We start from the raw sequence: 13,782 nt of genomic DNA on the forward strand, positions 1-13,782 counted from the left end.
GACACACCTGTAGCACTGGGGCCACAATTTCATAAAACCTGTCTTTACTTCTTGTCCTGAGGATCTTGCTTTCCCAGAGGGTCCTTCTTTTTCACTGTCCTTTCCAATACCCACCACCACCAGGGGCTGCTCCCTCTTCCACAGTCCTGGATGGATTCGGAGACTGACGCACCCCTTAACCCTTCTCTCTCTCTCCCACCAGGCTTTCAGCTGCGCAGGGTTGAGGAGCAGCGGGAACAAGAGAAGCGGGATGTTGTGGGCAACGACGTGGCCACCATCTTGTCACGTCGCATTGCTGTGGAGTACAGCGACTCAGAAGATGACTCCTCTGAGTTTGATGAGGACGAGTGGTCGGATTAACTCTTCTGCCTGCTGCCCGCTTCCTTTTTCTTTCCTTCCTACCTGCCTCCTTTGATGCCTACCCCGACAGTCCCAAGGGGAAAAAAGGGAGGAAAAAAAGAATCTCAAGGGGCCAGAGCCTTCCCTGAAGCAACCAAAGATATATCCAAGTGCTTCCTCCAAATCAACATGTATTTCCCATCTCCCCGAGGTCAGGCCCATGGGGCTCCTGAGGTTCAGTAGCTGAGATATTCCCTCTTCCCTTCAAGTGACTGTTGCATATTGAAGAGAAGGGAAAACCCCAAAGCAGATCCCTTTGATTGGATTTAAATTTGGAGTTGGTGCCTTCCCCTAGAAGCCATTTTCTGTGGTCTTCTAGAATCCTTGCCCTCAGCTACTTTGAATAATGCCAGCCATCTTCTGGTCCTAAAGCCTGCCTGGACACAGCTGGCCCCTTTCCCATGCACTGAGAGGGCGGAGCAGCCGCATACCCCGTGCCTCCCCCTTCTGCCCTCATCAGCAGGGTGAGGCTGCCTTTTGCTAAGCCATCTCTATGTCTGGATGCCCTTTATTCCAGGAGCCATCCAGCCCCTAAAGAAATGTCTTACCCCTCTGCTCAGAAACAATGCCTTTCTGGAGGCAGGGGTGGTTCCCTCCCTCCCAGGGTCCCTCTCCTGAATGTGGTGTTCCACGTTCCTTAAATGCCCCTCCCTCACCACCAGGTGCCTCCAAGCACCACAGCCCGGTTCTAACCTCTAATACTCACGACCAAACTAGCCCTGACACACAGGGATCTGGGCCTCTTCTGGCTCTCGGGAGCCAAGCTTAGAGACTTGTAACTGCAGGACTGGAAAAAGGTGGAACTGGGTTGAATGATGCTGAAGCCTAGAGATGGGAAGTGACTTGCTCAAGGTCACACAGTTGGATGATGACAGAGCTAGACCCCAGAGTTCCTGATTCCAAGTCACCTGTGCTTTCTGGGACCAAATGGTGGGCACCTGCTGGAGCCCGGGCAGAGCAGTTCTTGCTCCGTGCTACTTCAGACCTCACCACAGGTGGGGGTCCCAGTAGAAGGGCTCAGGGCCTGTGCCAGGCCTATCAGTGCTGCTCAGACCCTCATGGCCTCTCTTGTAATTGTTTGCTCCCCCTTTCCTATCACCAGCCAAGCACCTGGCCTTGAGAGCTGCCCTTTTGGGGGACCAGAGGTAGTGAGAGAAGGAAGCGGGTAGGCAGCGTGACAGGTGCTGCTTTCAATTCCTCTGCAACTCCTCCCCCTTTTATTTCCCCAGTTTAAGCATAGGTCCTTCCAACTGTAGAAACTTCAGTCCCTCGGGCTGGCAGCTGCTGCAGGTAGCTGCCCCGGGGCAGGGGGCGCTGGCGGCTGGCGGCCATGAGGAGGGTCGAAAGGCAGAAGGACTCTGGGTCTTGTTTCCAGCTCCCCTCCTCACTGCACAGTGACGTTCCCTCCCTCACTCCCCCTTTTTCCCAGAGCTAATACACAGGTGCTATTATTCAGAAAAAAACTGGTCAACTTTGGCCAACAGTGAGGTTTCTTCTCTTCTGCCCTAACTATTGTGTAGCCTCTTGTGCTGAAACTGGCTTCTGGCTTCTCCGGCTTCTCCGGCTTTCCGAGCCCTGAAACAAAGAGAAACAGGATCTGTCTCTACCCAGCACAGCAAATGGTTATAGTAATTGCCAAAGCCCTCATCAACCCCTCCGGCTTGAGGAGAGGGTGTAATCGTGGGTACTGCCGCTGTGCCCTGGCTGAATCTCCCCCTCAGCCTTCTTGCTGTGAACTTGGGGCGTGGGGACCGAGTCTTTAGAGGCCAGCGTGCCCTCCTGCAGGGGCTGCTCCAGAGTGTGCCCTCCTTCCTCTCCTAGATCACACATCTCTGGCACAGGGCTGGCGTCAGGCCCCAGTGCTGAGCGTACCAGACGGTGTGCACCCCCTCCTTGCCTCCCACTGTGCACTCTGGAAGCTGAAGGTGCTTTCTTCAGAACTCTAAAATGGCTGTCGAAGGTGCCCCCGGCTGCAACCCAGCAGTGACCAAAGTGGCAGGTGGAGGGCAGTGGTTCTCCCAAATAGGAGTGCTGGGGCCTGGCTAGGCCAGGGTTTGGGCCTAATGGCTTTGACTAAATTACCCCCATCCCCCTCCTTTCCGGAGAAGGGGGAGCCAGCACTACTCACTATCATTCTTCTCTGACCTTGAAGGGGGCGGTGTTGGCCTGGCTTCTGGAATGGACGGAGTCTGCCTTGGAAAGGGCTGGGGGCAGGAGGAGGTGGGGAGGGCCACTGCCTGCAGAAGGTAGGATTAGATCATTAGCTCAGTGACCTCCTAGGGTTTCGATATGCTGTGTTCTCATCCTACAGCTGGTTTGGTAATGATCTGAAAGTCCCGGAGAGCAACAGCACAGCTCTGCCCGATGCTCTCATTAAAATCTATGCAGCCAAGCTCGGCGCTTTGTAGCAGCCGGCCTTGCGAAGCCGCCTCAGCTCGGGGGGCTGGGGACCCAGTCAGCCGAGAGGCCCTCTGGGCTCTACTTATGCATATGTGCACCAAAAAAAAAAAAAAAAAAAGCTTCTTTAAACACAGAGCCCTTTAAGATGATAAAGGACCCTATGCAGGTAATTGTGTTATCTTTGGAATCCTGTAATTGTAGAATGCAAAGTTTAGTGATTATTTAAACTGGGCTGAGGCTGGTAAGAGTATGGAGCAATGGCCCCTAAGGACTCTAAGGGCTGAAGCCAAGGAGCCGCCTCCCTTCCCTATTCTGCCCAGCCCAGGGGACCTGCCCCCATTCCTGTGGCCCAGGGGCCCAGCTTCCACTCGGCAGTGTCAGAAGTGAGTTGTGACTCTGCCTTGGTTGTGAGATGAGTACATTCCAAGGGAGCAGCCACGGGGAGGGGGCAGGCTCAGCGATCCCTTGGAGGCTCCGAGCAGCTGGCCCGAGCTCCAGCTCGCCTCCAACGGAAGCTCAAGCGCCCTCAGAAATGACCCTGGCCGGTGTCACCGCAGAGCTGAGGCAGTGTTGTCAGGGCTAATGTGAAATCTCTTCCCGTGGCGCCGATTCTCCGGCTCGGCAGCGCCATCTCGGACAGATTGAGGTCTCTGTGGCTTTGGTGACCCTGCGTAAGCATTCCCACCGTGTCCCAGCTCTGCTTTCAGCCTGCTGCCCACTGCAACCCCCCTCACCTGACCTCAGGGCTTGAGGAGGGGGGCAGTGACCCCAAGGCCAGGGGCTTTTGCTCAGGAGAGAGGTCAGGCTTCCTGGGGGCTTTGAGCTCTACCGGGGTTCAGCCGACCTGGGACCAGGTGTCACCCAGAGATGTGCCTCAGGAAGGGCTAGGGAACAATTTTGTTACTGTATTAACTTTAGTCACTTAACTCACTTGAGAAACTAACCAATTTTTACTTTCTGTCTAGAATGATGTATGTGTAGGAGAGAGAGCCATCATGCTCCTGAAGTGCCTTGTTTTCTCTGATATAAATATATTTATGAGGACCTGGTCCAGTGGATTCTTGGGTGTGTTTGCCACATCAAGATTTTAGGGAGTGGGCTTGTTACGTAGTGGGGTTACAGTCTGAAAATGAGTCCCCTTCCCCTGAAGATGGGAACGGAGCTTGAGATGCAGCTCTGAGCTCTAACCTTCAGGGGTTAAGCCAGACCCCTGACGTGACCCTTTCCTTGTCACCCTATTCCTCTCAGGTCCTTAGAAGGAGGACTAGTTTTTCAAAGCCCCATGCCTCCAAGCCTGGTCCTACTTGAGTCCCTGCCAGGCTCGTGTGTGTACCACATTAGCACCCCAGTGACCTGAAGATTCTGTGTAATTGTTTTACGTATACATGCGAATGCATAAATGCCAACATCTTAAATAATTTGATAAAGTCTTTGTAACCATGCAGCCACCTCTGGGGTGTGTGTGTGTGCACATATATGTGTGTAATGGGAGAAGCATTTATAAGGGGACGACTGATAGCCACGGGTGGTGGCCAGAGCTCCAGAGGGTGGTCGGTGTGGGTGGGCTTGGAGGGCGGGAGGCCTCTGGGCCTGGATGGTGCACCCTGTGCAGGAGGTGGGGGAATGAAGGCCGGAAACCATTTTGGGTTAGGGTGAGACCCAACTGGGGGACCTAGAGGCCCTCAGCTGGCTGAGAGGGGGGTGCTGGGGCCAGGGAGACTCCTTGCATCAGGCAGGAGAGGAACACAGGCTGAATGCTGATGCTGCCTCCCAACATCTGGCCGGCATCTTGTCTGCCTCTCAGACCCAAGCAACTTACCTTAAATAGAATGATTTACAATGGAATCCGATAAAAGGTTTAGGGTGCTGCATGCCCCTTCTGCCTGGGAAGGTGAGGGAGCTGGGTTTATATTCTGACCCCCAAAAAATGACCTACCCAGGAAGCAACGGTTGTTCCGAGCCCAGCTGCTGCGGGTGACTGTCCCTGGGGGTAATTTATGAATAGACACCCAGTTCTGGGCCCAGCAAACAGTGCGGTGGCCCCGGGAGAGGGTTGGGAGCAGGGTTGGTGACTTGGCTGGTCACGCCTGCTGTTCAGAGAGAGTCACCCGCTGGCATCCCAGGAGAGGGGGCAGAAGTTTTGAATTGTCAGCAAGTGCTGCGCCAGCCACTCTGAGCTCATCGCTGGAGGTGGGGTGCAGGGGAGGGGGCGCGGGAGCCAGCTCGCCCCGGGCGGAGCCCCTCGCTCCACCCTTCTGCTCAGGCCTGTGTTTAGTCAGCACTTGGCTTCCCGAGGCCGGTGACTGACAGGCAGCCAGACGCCCGCCCTGGGAGAAGACAAAATGGTGGTGTCAGGAGCCGCCCTTGGTGGGGAATTGGAGGGAAGGAATGTGGTTCTGGGAAGAAGGAGGCCTGAGCTTGAATTCCGGCTCCTCAGCTTGGGAGCTTCAGCTCTCTGGGCTAATCCTGAGAAGAATGAGCATTTACTACTACCTGCCCAAGACTGCATACATTTTATTTCAACCTCATGAACCAAGAGTCTCCCATTTTACACACGAGAAAAAGATTCAGAGAGGTTGAGTTGCTTAAGATCACATAGCTGGCCAGGAGCAGAGCCATAGTTCGCACATGGGTCTCTTGTGCTCTGTCCACCATGGAACTTAAACCGTTTTCAGAATCTCTCCATCTAGCATCATGGTCTTTGGTGTGAGGGGGTGTGTTAAAGGTTTTCTGTTACAGTCTACCCTACCCCCTGGTGCCCAGTTTTATAGGTGATGGTTATTTTTGCTCTTACTTTGAAATCAAGTGAGCTAGACTGAGGGTTTGGCTATCCTAGACCTTTATAGTTAGAAGTACCCTGTGCCCTCAACTGCCTGGGACAAAGTGAGTTCCCTAGGTATGGGCTGGGGCTTCCGTCGGGCATGCCTTCAGTATATGCACACACCTGTTCAGATGGGTGCATCTATGCACACTCGGACATGGATACACACGGAGATGTGCACACACTGCACAGAGTCTTATCCTTGTGCAAACAAGGGCACAGATCAGCACACAGTTACAGGAACACACATAGGTGCAAGCAGACCTCACACAAAGTCCTCAGGAGCCACCCCTCCCTTCGTGCTCCCTCCGCCAGTTCCTCACTGCCCCCTCCTGGTCACCCAGCGGCCAGGGCAACCTGGCACCACTTCCTGTAAGTTCTGCTCTGGGGTGGTTGTCAGCTAGTTCCCTCCCAGATCATGCGGCTAGGAGCTGTTTCAGGTGCTCCCCAAGCCAGCCTTAGCCCCAGGAGAAGAGGTGTCTGGGGGGGGGGGCCTGAAGCTGGAAGACAAAAAATAAGCCTTTCACACCCAAAAGAATCTCTTCATGGTAGAATTGTCAGTACCATGGTGGCAGGAGTCCTGCAGAGACACCTTCCCACCACAGCAGGCAGCCATCCCCACCCTTACCTGGGGAATTGTGCACACACCTGCTGACGCTCTGCATACATATTTAAAGAAGAGTAGATATCCTGGCTGAGAAGTCAGAGGTCAGCTCTTCTAGCTCCCACCTTGCTGCTCCCTCTCTGGGCCTCAGCTTCTTCCACTATTCAATGAGGGGTTGACCAGGATGATGTATGCTGCACCCCCCACCCCCAGCCCCCTGGTATCTCAGTATCTTGGAAACTAACCTCTCCCAGACGTGTTCCTGAGTAAGGCACACCTATAAACATGACCCCATGGACTCCTCAGGCCAGTTCTGCAAGGATTACCAACACTTTAAAAGCTTTTTATTCCTATTTTATGGTTGAGGAAACAGAAGCACAGAGAGATACAGCAACTTGTCTGAAGTCACACAGCAAGTTGACAGCAGGCATGGAAATAGAAACCCTCTTCTTTCCAATGCCCCAGGCTGCCTGGGGCTTTGGTAGAAAGTAGAACACCCTATGGGCTTGGGTCCAGAGCCAAGGAGACAGGAACTACAGAAGCAAAAGCCAGAACCTCTGCCCTGAAGGCTGAGAACCCAGAGGAAGTACCAGGCTTAGGCATTAGTTGAGTTCCACCACTCCCCACCCCTGCCTATAGACTGCAGGAACCTCAAGCTCCCTATTCCTCTGCAAAGCCAGTGGCTGGCTATGGGGGTTCTCCCTATCCTGTGGCTACTTGCTAGTTCATCAAGGCAGGCACACACCGGAGTGGTGTGTGCACGCATGCCTGGACTCCACGGGTGTGCACACACAGATGTGGACGTATGTTCTTGCACACCTACAGGTATACTTAGGTGTACATTCATAGGCATGTGTAACATGTAAATTTGTATGTTTGCAACCCTGTATACATGTGATACATTTGTGTGTTTAGGTGAAGTATGTTTGGATGTATGTACGTAAATGGTCTTTGCGTTTCTGGCGGTTGAATTTATGAACAGGCAAGATTTTGCCTGTATGCTTATTGGGTTTGTTCGTGAGTGTACTTGGGTGTGTGCAGATGTTCACATGCATTTGTGTGGAGAAGTGGGGTGGGGCATGTCCACCCACGTGACTAGTAAGTGTGTGTAAAATTGCATTCAGGGAAAGCTCAGGTGACTGGGTACACATTGAATCCTAGAGTGCCCTCCCATGAGAATACAATACCAGTGCCCCCCCAGCCCTGGTATAGGGGGTGCCCTGCCTGGCTCCAGCCAGGCCCTGAGCTCATAGCACCCCCCACCCCCCACCTCGCACTCTATTCCCCAGACCCATCCTGCTTGGCCAATTTGCAGCCTCTCGCTCCCAGCTCCCGAGAAGGCCTGCAGCAAAGTCAAGGGGCTGGTGGCCAATTAGTGAGGGGGTTAATCAGGGATCTGGGGACCCCCGGGGGGCGGGAAGCCAAAGGCGGGCATTGGGGTTGGCAGGAGCATGAGCTGCCTGTCATGAGGCTGGGGGAGGGGAGACTGAGCCAGCCGGATGGTGCTGGAAGCCAAGGGTCTGCCTGTGAATTCATGGTTGCTGAGCACTCACAGTGAGGAGCCTGTGTGACTGTGTGTACACTGTGTGCAAAAGACATGTACGTGCATTCAAGTCCTTGCATGTAGTCCTGTATGCAAATGTATGGACATGATTGTGGATGCCATCTGTATGCACGTGTGCAGTTTTGTGCCTGTGTATATGTGGGTGTGCAGTGGTATGCAGATGGGTCTGGGTATGCAAGCATGCCTGGACCTGTGTGCACACATGTATATATAAGGATAAGTGTCTGTGTATACATGTGTGTGCAAGGGCATTGCATACATTTAAGTATGTGCTTCTGCATGCGAACATGTGCACATGAAGTTGACATGGTCCGTGTACATATGTACCATGATATATCTGTGTGCACAGGTGTGCGTACCAGTATGCAGATACATCTGGGTATATGTGCGTGTCTGGATATGTGTGCATGTGTGTGTGTTCTCTGAACAGCCAGAGGCCTGGACCCCCACGTGTGTGCCTGTGTGCACGTGCCTGTGTGCGCCCAGGTCTCAGCCTGTAGGGGGATGCGGGGCTGATGGGCTCCAGGCTCCAGGAGAGAATCTGACAGACGAGACTTGCCGTAGCCCCCGGCCCCGGGAGCCTGTTTTCCAGCTTGCAGAAGCTGTGAGCCCGTGAACTCATCTTATATTAATAGCTGCTGTCTCCTCACTTATTGCAGGGAGAGGCGGTCATGGCCCTGGCGGGGGCTGCCCCCCTCCTCTACACAGGACCTGGGAAGGAGGGGAGGAGAGGTGGGCCCCACCCCCACCCCAAGGCCTACCCTGGCAGAGAGGCAGGGTTCTGAGCCCCAGCCTTTGCCTCCCCCAAGCCAGGGAGCCCCCACTGCCCAGTTCACCCTCCTAGGCCTCTGCAACTGGGTGGGGTCAGGCATGGGGTTGGACAACTGGCAAAGGCAGAGAGGCTGGAAGGCTTGACTACTCCCCCCCAAAAAACACACACAGGCGCGCACGCGCACACACACAGGCATGTGGTGCTGAGCAGCCCCAGGCCGAGCACCAGCTGAGTCTGAGGCTGAAAGAGACATAGAGGCTTCAGTTTGGGGGGGGCAGACATGTCCCTTCTCTCAGGGACCCTCAGTTGGAGAGGGGACACAGCCTTTAGGGGAACGAGGAAGGCAAGACTTCTCTATAAATATTTACTAAGGAGAAGCGCAGCACGGTGTGTTGTATAAACCGCATCTTTACAGCCACAGGAGGGCTTAGCCAAGGAGGCTTCCTGGAGGAAACACAGAGCGGGAAGCACAGGGAAGACCTGAGGTGTATCTGAAGAATCCCGGGAGCAGGGAGAAGCCAGCTAGCCCCACCACGCACAGAGGCCCCAACCCAGGGACAGAGTCAGACACCCTCAGGATGGGCCCAGGACCCAAGGCAGAGACCGCAGATACAGGCTCCCGGAAATGTCTCAGATCCACCACACAGCCACACCCAGACAGACAGACGAGGACTCACAGCATGAGGGTCCATCACAGGCCCTTGCAGACATGAGGCTGGCCAGCATTCGGCCCTGCTGGGCCCTGGAGCCAGAAGCTAGGATGGGGAAGCAAAGGGCCAAGCCCCCCCAGGGCAGGAGAGGCACCTGGCCCCTCTCCTTCTGGTCCTTGGTGGGTGCTCCTTGGGAGTGAGGCGGAGGCAGCAAGGAGGCCTGTTCCTACACCGCCCCTCCCAAAGGTCTAGGGGTAGCCTGGAGAGCCCCAAATTTTCCCTAGCCTGGGGACAGAGCTCCCTGCCCTGGTTTCCTTGCTTGCTGTTTCTGAGCTGCTCCTGAAACCCATTCCCTCACCTAGGAAAGAAACAGATTTGGAGTCAAATGGACCTGGGTTCAAATCTCAGCTCAACTGTTTTACTATGTGACTTTAGGCAAATCAAACGTCACCTTCAGGAAGACCTTTTGGGGGCACCCTCTTTTAGAGATTACACGCGCTCCCTGTGCCCCTTCTCTGTTTTTCTCTGAGGACTCATCATTCTCTGACATTACCATGTTTTAGCTTATCTCTTTATTACTGTCTCCCCTGGCTAGAATTTAAGCTGTCCATGAGGACAGCAGTGAATAAATGAAAACCCATTACTCTCAGAGCCTCAACTTTCTCTTCTGTAAAGTGGAGAGAGCAATAGTACCACCCAGTGGACCATGGTGATGTGTGCGATGTTTGCCATAGAACAGGTGATTCCTGAGTGGGGGTCTTTTCCCAGGGACCTTCCAGGAAGGTGGGGAGAGAGAGAAGCCTCAGCCAGATCTGGTGGACCCTCCCCACTTTGTGCCTGGACTGGAGCTATGTGTACCTAGGCCCAGGGCCGCCCTCCACCAGCTCTGACCCAGCCCCTGTTGGTGTGTCCACTCCCCTTGGATTCCTGTGGCTACTACTGGGGAGGGGTCTTGAACACCAGGCAGAACTCTCTGGCCAGGGAAATGGAGAAAGACCTGAGTCCTAGCCTGGCACAGCTGTGTGAGTTTGAGCAAGTGGCTGTTCTTCGGGCCTCAGTCTCCCCATCTGTACAGTGGAGATGCTCTGAGGGCTCCACCTCCAGGCTTTGCCCACCCAGGAAGATGGGGGGTTTGGGTAGTCAGAGCTTCCTCTTCAGCCACACCCCAAACCTGCTCCTGCCCTTGCCTGTTGAACATGTCCTTTCTGGTTCCCAAACACCAAAATTCAGGGTTCTGAACACTTACATCCTCAAATGCACACAAGGGCACACGCACACACTTACCATCACTCACCTTTGCATAGCAAAAAAGCTCTTTCAGCTCCTGAATGAACAGACCCCAACCAGCCACCTCCCAAAATGTGGCAGCTGGCTGTGAGAATGAACCCCAATACAAATCTGAGTCCAGAATGTCGTAAGCCCTAGGGTTGGGAAGGAAGGAGATGGGGGAGCATTGGCCAGTAGACAGTGCACAGATTCTGGAAACAAGTGTTCCTGGTTTGAATTCTGGCTCTATCATTTCCTAGCTGTGTGACCTTGAGCTGGCCACTGAATTTCCCTCGGCCAGTTTCCTCATCCATAAAATGGAGAAGTTATTATTACCTGTGCCATGGGATGCTTGTTAGGCACAAATGTGGTAATGGGTGTAGTACACTTAGCGCAGTGCCTACCACACAGCAAACACCCATGACTGGGAAGGGCTGTTGTTAAGAATACCTACATGCTTTGAGTATATACTTCATGCCAAAGCCCAAGCTAAAGCTCATGTGGGCACGATGTAGGCATCTTCAACCCCAAAAGGGTCTAGCAACAGGGGTTCCAGTCCCCAGGGAGAGGTGGGGTTCTTGCCTGGCGGTGCCTGTGTCTGAGCAGGGGGACCCATCAGATTGGCATCCTGGGGTGGGAGGTGTCACCTGCCGGCCACATTCCACCTGGGTCTCCAGCTCCTCATATACCCCACAGGTCCCCAGGCCTGGCATGATCCTCCCATTCCAGGCTGTCCCCCATCAGGCCCCACTCCACCCCCTGCACACACAGACAAATTTATCACAAAATCATTTTTTATTGAGGGTTGGGTCAGGGACAGGAATAGGGATCGCACTGGGGACCATACCCCAGTTGGCAGAGGGGTCTGGTGTTGGCTCGCACCCTTGCCTCCTCTAGGGCACCGCAGGGTGAGGCCTGGCCGCCAGGCTCTGGCTGTGGCGCTGGAGTGGAGCTGGGGTTGCTTGGCCTGGTCCCGGCTGCCGGCCGGGCTGCAGTTTCCCCAAAACGGCCACCAGAGGGCAGCCGGCCCCCAGCGCAGAGGAATTCTCGGTTTCTCAGGTGATGGTTTCTTAAAAAAATAAAAAACCAGAGGCTGGTGTGTTCCCCCTGCAAACCCGAGGGTGGCGGGCCCTGGGAGAAGGCTCTGGTCTCTATGATCTCTTTGATAAAAAACAAGCAAAAATAATAACAAAATACGTGGTTTCTCTCTCTCCCTTTCCCCCCTCTAGGAACTGAGGTCAGAAATGAGGGTGTTGGGGACTGGGAGTACCCTGCTATGGCCTGGATTTCAAGGTGTGGGTCTCTTTTTTTCCCGTTAACACCCATAAATAAATTCATAAATAAATAATAATAGATACTCTCTTTGTATGTGCACATATATACAGATAAATCTTTGTCTTATCTATCAACAGAGTAACTAACCTCTCTGACTCTTTAGTTCAGAAACTCAAAAGTAAAGCGACATGGTCAAGGTCAAGGGAGGGGGAAGATCAGGGACTTGGAATGGCACTGTAAAACACCCAGCAGCATACTGGAACTCCAAGCCAGCTGGGCTGTGCGACATTTCTGAGTGGAACCCTGACCACCTGAACATTCTAGAACCATGGAGCCAGCTGGGCCCTGCAGGGATCTGAACAGAATCCTGTGAAACACCCAAAGTCCTAGAACTCCAGAACCAGCTGGGTCTTGGGGTGCAGAGCTGGAGGGTTGGAACAAAGCCCTGGAGGACCTAACACTCTGGAATTCTGTAGTGATCAGGGCTGAAGGGTCACCAGGATGCGACTAGACATCACTGGGGGAACGGGATCGGAAGAGGATCTTGGAAGAGGAACAGCAGCAGCAGACAGCCCACAGCACCTTCTGCACATCCTGGTTGCGGAAGGCATAGATGATGGGGTTGATCATGGAGTTGTAGGTGGCAGGGAGCAGGGTGAGATAGGTGTAGAGGGGTGGGGAGTGGGCATCGCCCAACAGGCAGTAGACGGTGAAGGGCAGCCAGCAGGCGGCAAAGGCGCCAAGCACCACGGCCAAGGTGGCAATGCCCTTTCGGGTGGCCACGTAGTGGGAGGCAGGCAGCAGGTGCCGCTGGAGGGCAATCTGCTGGGCATGGCGGCAGACGATGCGACAGATCTGGGCATAGAGCTGCAGCATGATGCCAAACACCATGAAGAAAGCAACGGCCAGGACCACCAGATGGTTCTTGGAGAGTGGATACACCACGCCACACGTGGCCCGGGCATCCAGGCAGTTCCAGGCCAGCACAGGGAGCAGCCCCAGGCCCAATGCGCATCCCCACACTAGGGCCAGCATCACATAGGTCCGCGTCACTGTCGTCTCTGAGTAGTAGGTGAGGGCATTGTACAGAGAAAGGTAGCGATCAACGGTGATGGCCAGTAGGCTGCCAATGCTGGCAGTAAAGGCCATGGCCAGCATGCCGACAAGCACCAGGCTCATCTCTGCCGAGCCAATGCAGAAGACAGCAGCAAAGTGCATGACCAGACCCAGGCCTGCCAGCAGGTCTGCCACAGCCAGGCTGCCCACCAGCAGGAACATGGGGGCGTGGAAGGCAGGAGTGCCCACGATGATGGCCACCACCAGCGCGTTCTCACAGGACACTAGGGTACCTGAGATGCACAGCACTACGTCCCAGGCCCTAGGTGAGGGCAGTGGCATGACTGGGCCTGTGGGCCCCTCTGTTGAGCCCACGCTGCTCGTGTTCATGTTTCCTGGGCCAGCAGAGAGCCAGGCCAGGGGGCTGCCTGCACCCCACATCATGGTACCTGTAGAAGAAAGGCCCTATGAGAAGCTGGCAGGGCTGGGTGCTGAGTGGAGGGGTCTGGAAACAGTGGGAGTCTCACCTCAGGATACCTGGCTGAGTCCCAATGCCTTGTCGCCCCCACTCCTGCCCTGAAGCTCCTTCCAGGGTACCTTTAACCTCCCCTATGCCACCAGGCTAGCAGGAGTCTCTTTTCCTGGAGATCCCTGTCCTGGGTCTCTTCATTCTCCCTTCCAACTCCCTGAGTCCTGCAGGTCTCTTTCTCCTACATGTGTAGCCAGAGGAGGGCAAGATGAAGGACTACCATGAGTGGATGGAGGCCCATTGGATCCAGGAGAAGCTGGGAGAGGCCCAGGACTGGGGGAGGGAAAAACATCTTAAAACTGAGAGCAGCTCTGCTCCCTCCCCACCAGGGAGGATGACGCTCAGCTTCTGAGGCTCACCAGACCCCTCACGATTCTCGGTACTGCCAAACCCAGACTCCGCCCCCAGAGAATGCTCGTGAAGCTCCCGCCAGCCCCCACCCTGCG

At 54.7% G+C, this 13,782-nt stretch overlaps 2 protein-coding genes across 3 annotated transcripts in view; one reads left to right on the top strand and one right to left on the bottom strand.

Annotated features, from left to right (window-relative positions):
* WASF2 (WASP family member 2) overlaps positions 1-4,237 on the top strand; it is a 71,163-nt gene extending 66,926 nt beyond the window's left edge. For both annotated transcript variants that reach the window (XM_082652108.1, XM_082652109.1), the window contains exon 9: positions 203-4,237. In XM_082652108.1, the coding sequence (XP_082508234.1) occupies positions 203-360 (158 nt within the window). In that variant the 3' untranslated portion in view covers positions 361-4,237. The remainder of the gene's footprint in view (positions 1-202) is intronic.
* An 8,021-nt stretch (positions 4,238-12,258) lies between these two features.
* GPR3 (G protein-coupled receptor 3) lies at positions 12,259-13,282 on the bottom strand (the record flags this gene model as incomplete). Its single annotated transcript, XM_082666816.1, has 1 exon — positions 12,259-13,282. Exon 1 carries the CDS (start codon positions 13,249-13,251, stop codon positions 12,259-12,261), a length of 993 nt encoding a protein of 330 aa, XP_082522942.1. The 5' UTR covers positions 13,252-13,282.
* Positions 13,283-13,782: the final 500 nt, after the last annotated feature.

This window comes from Grampus griseus (assembly GCF_964374135.1).
Source record: "Grampus griseus genome assembly, chromosome: 1".
NCBI classification, from domain to species: domain Eukaryota; kingdom Metazoa; phylum Chordata; class Mammalia; order Artiodactyla; family Delphinidae; genus Grampus; species Grampus griseus.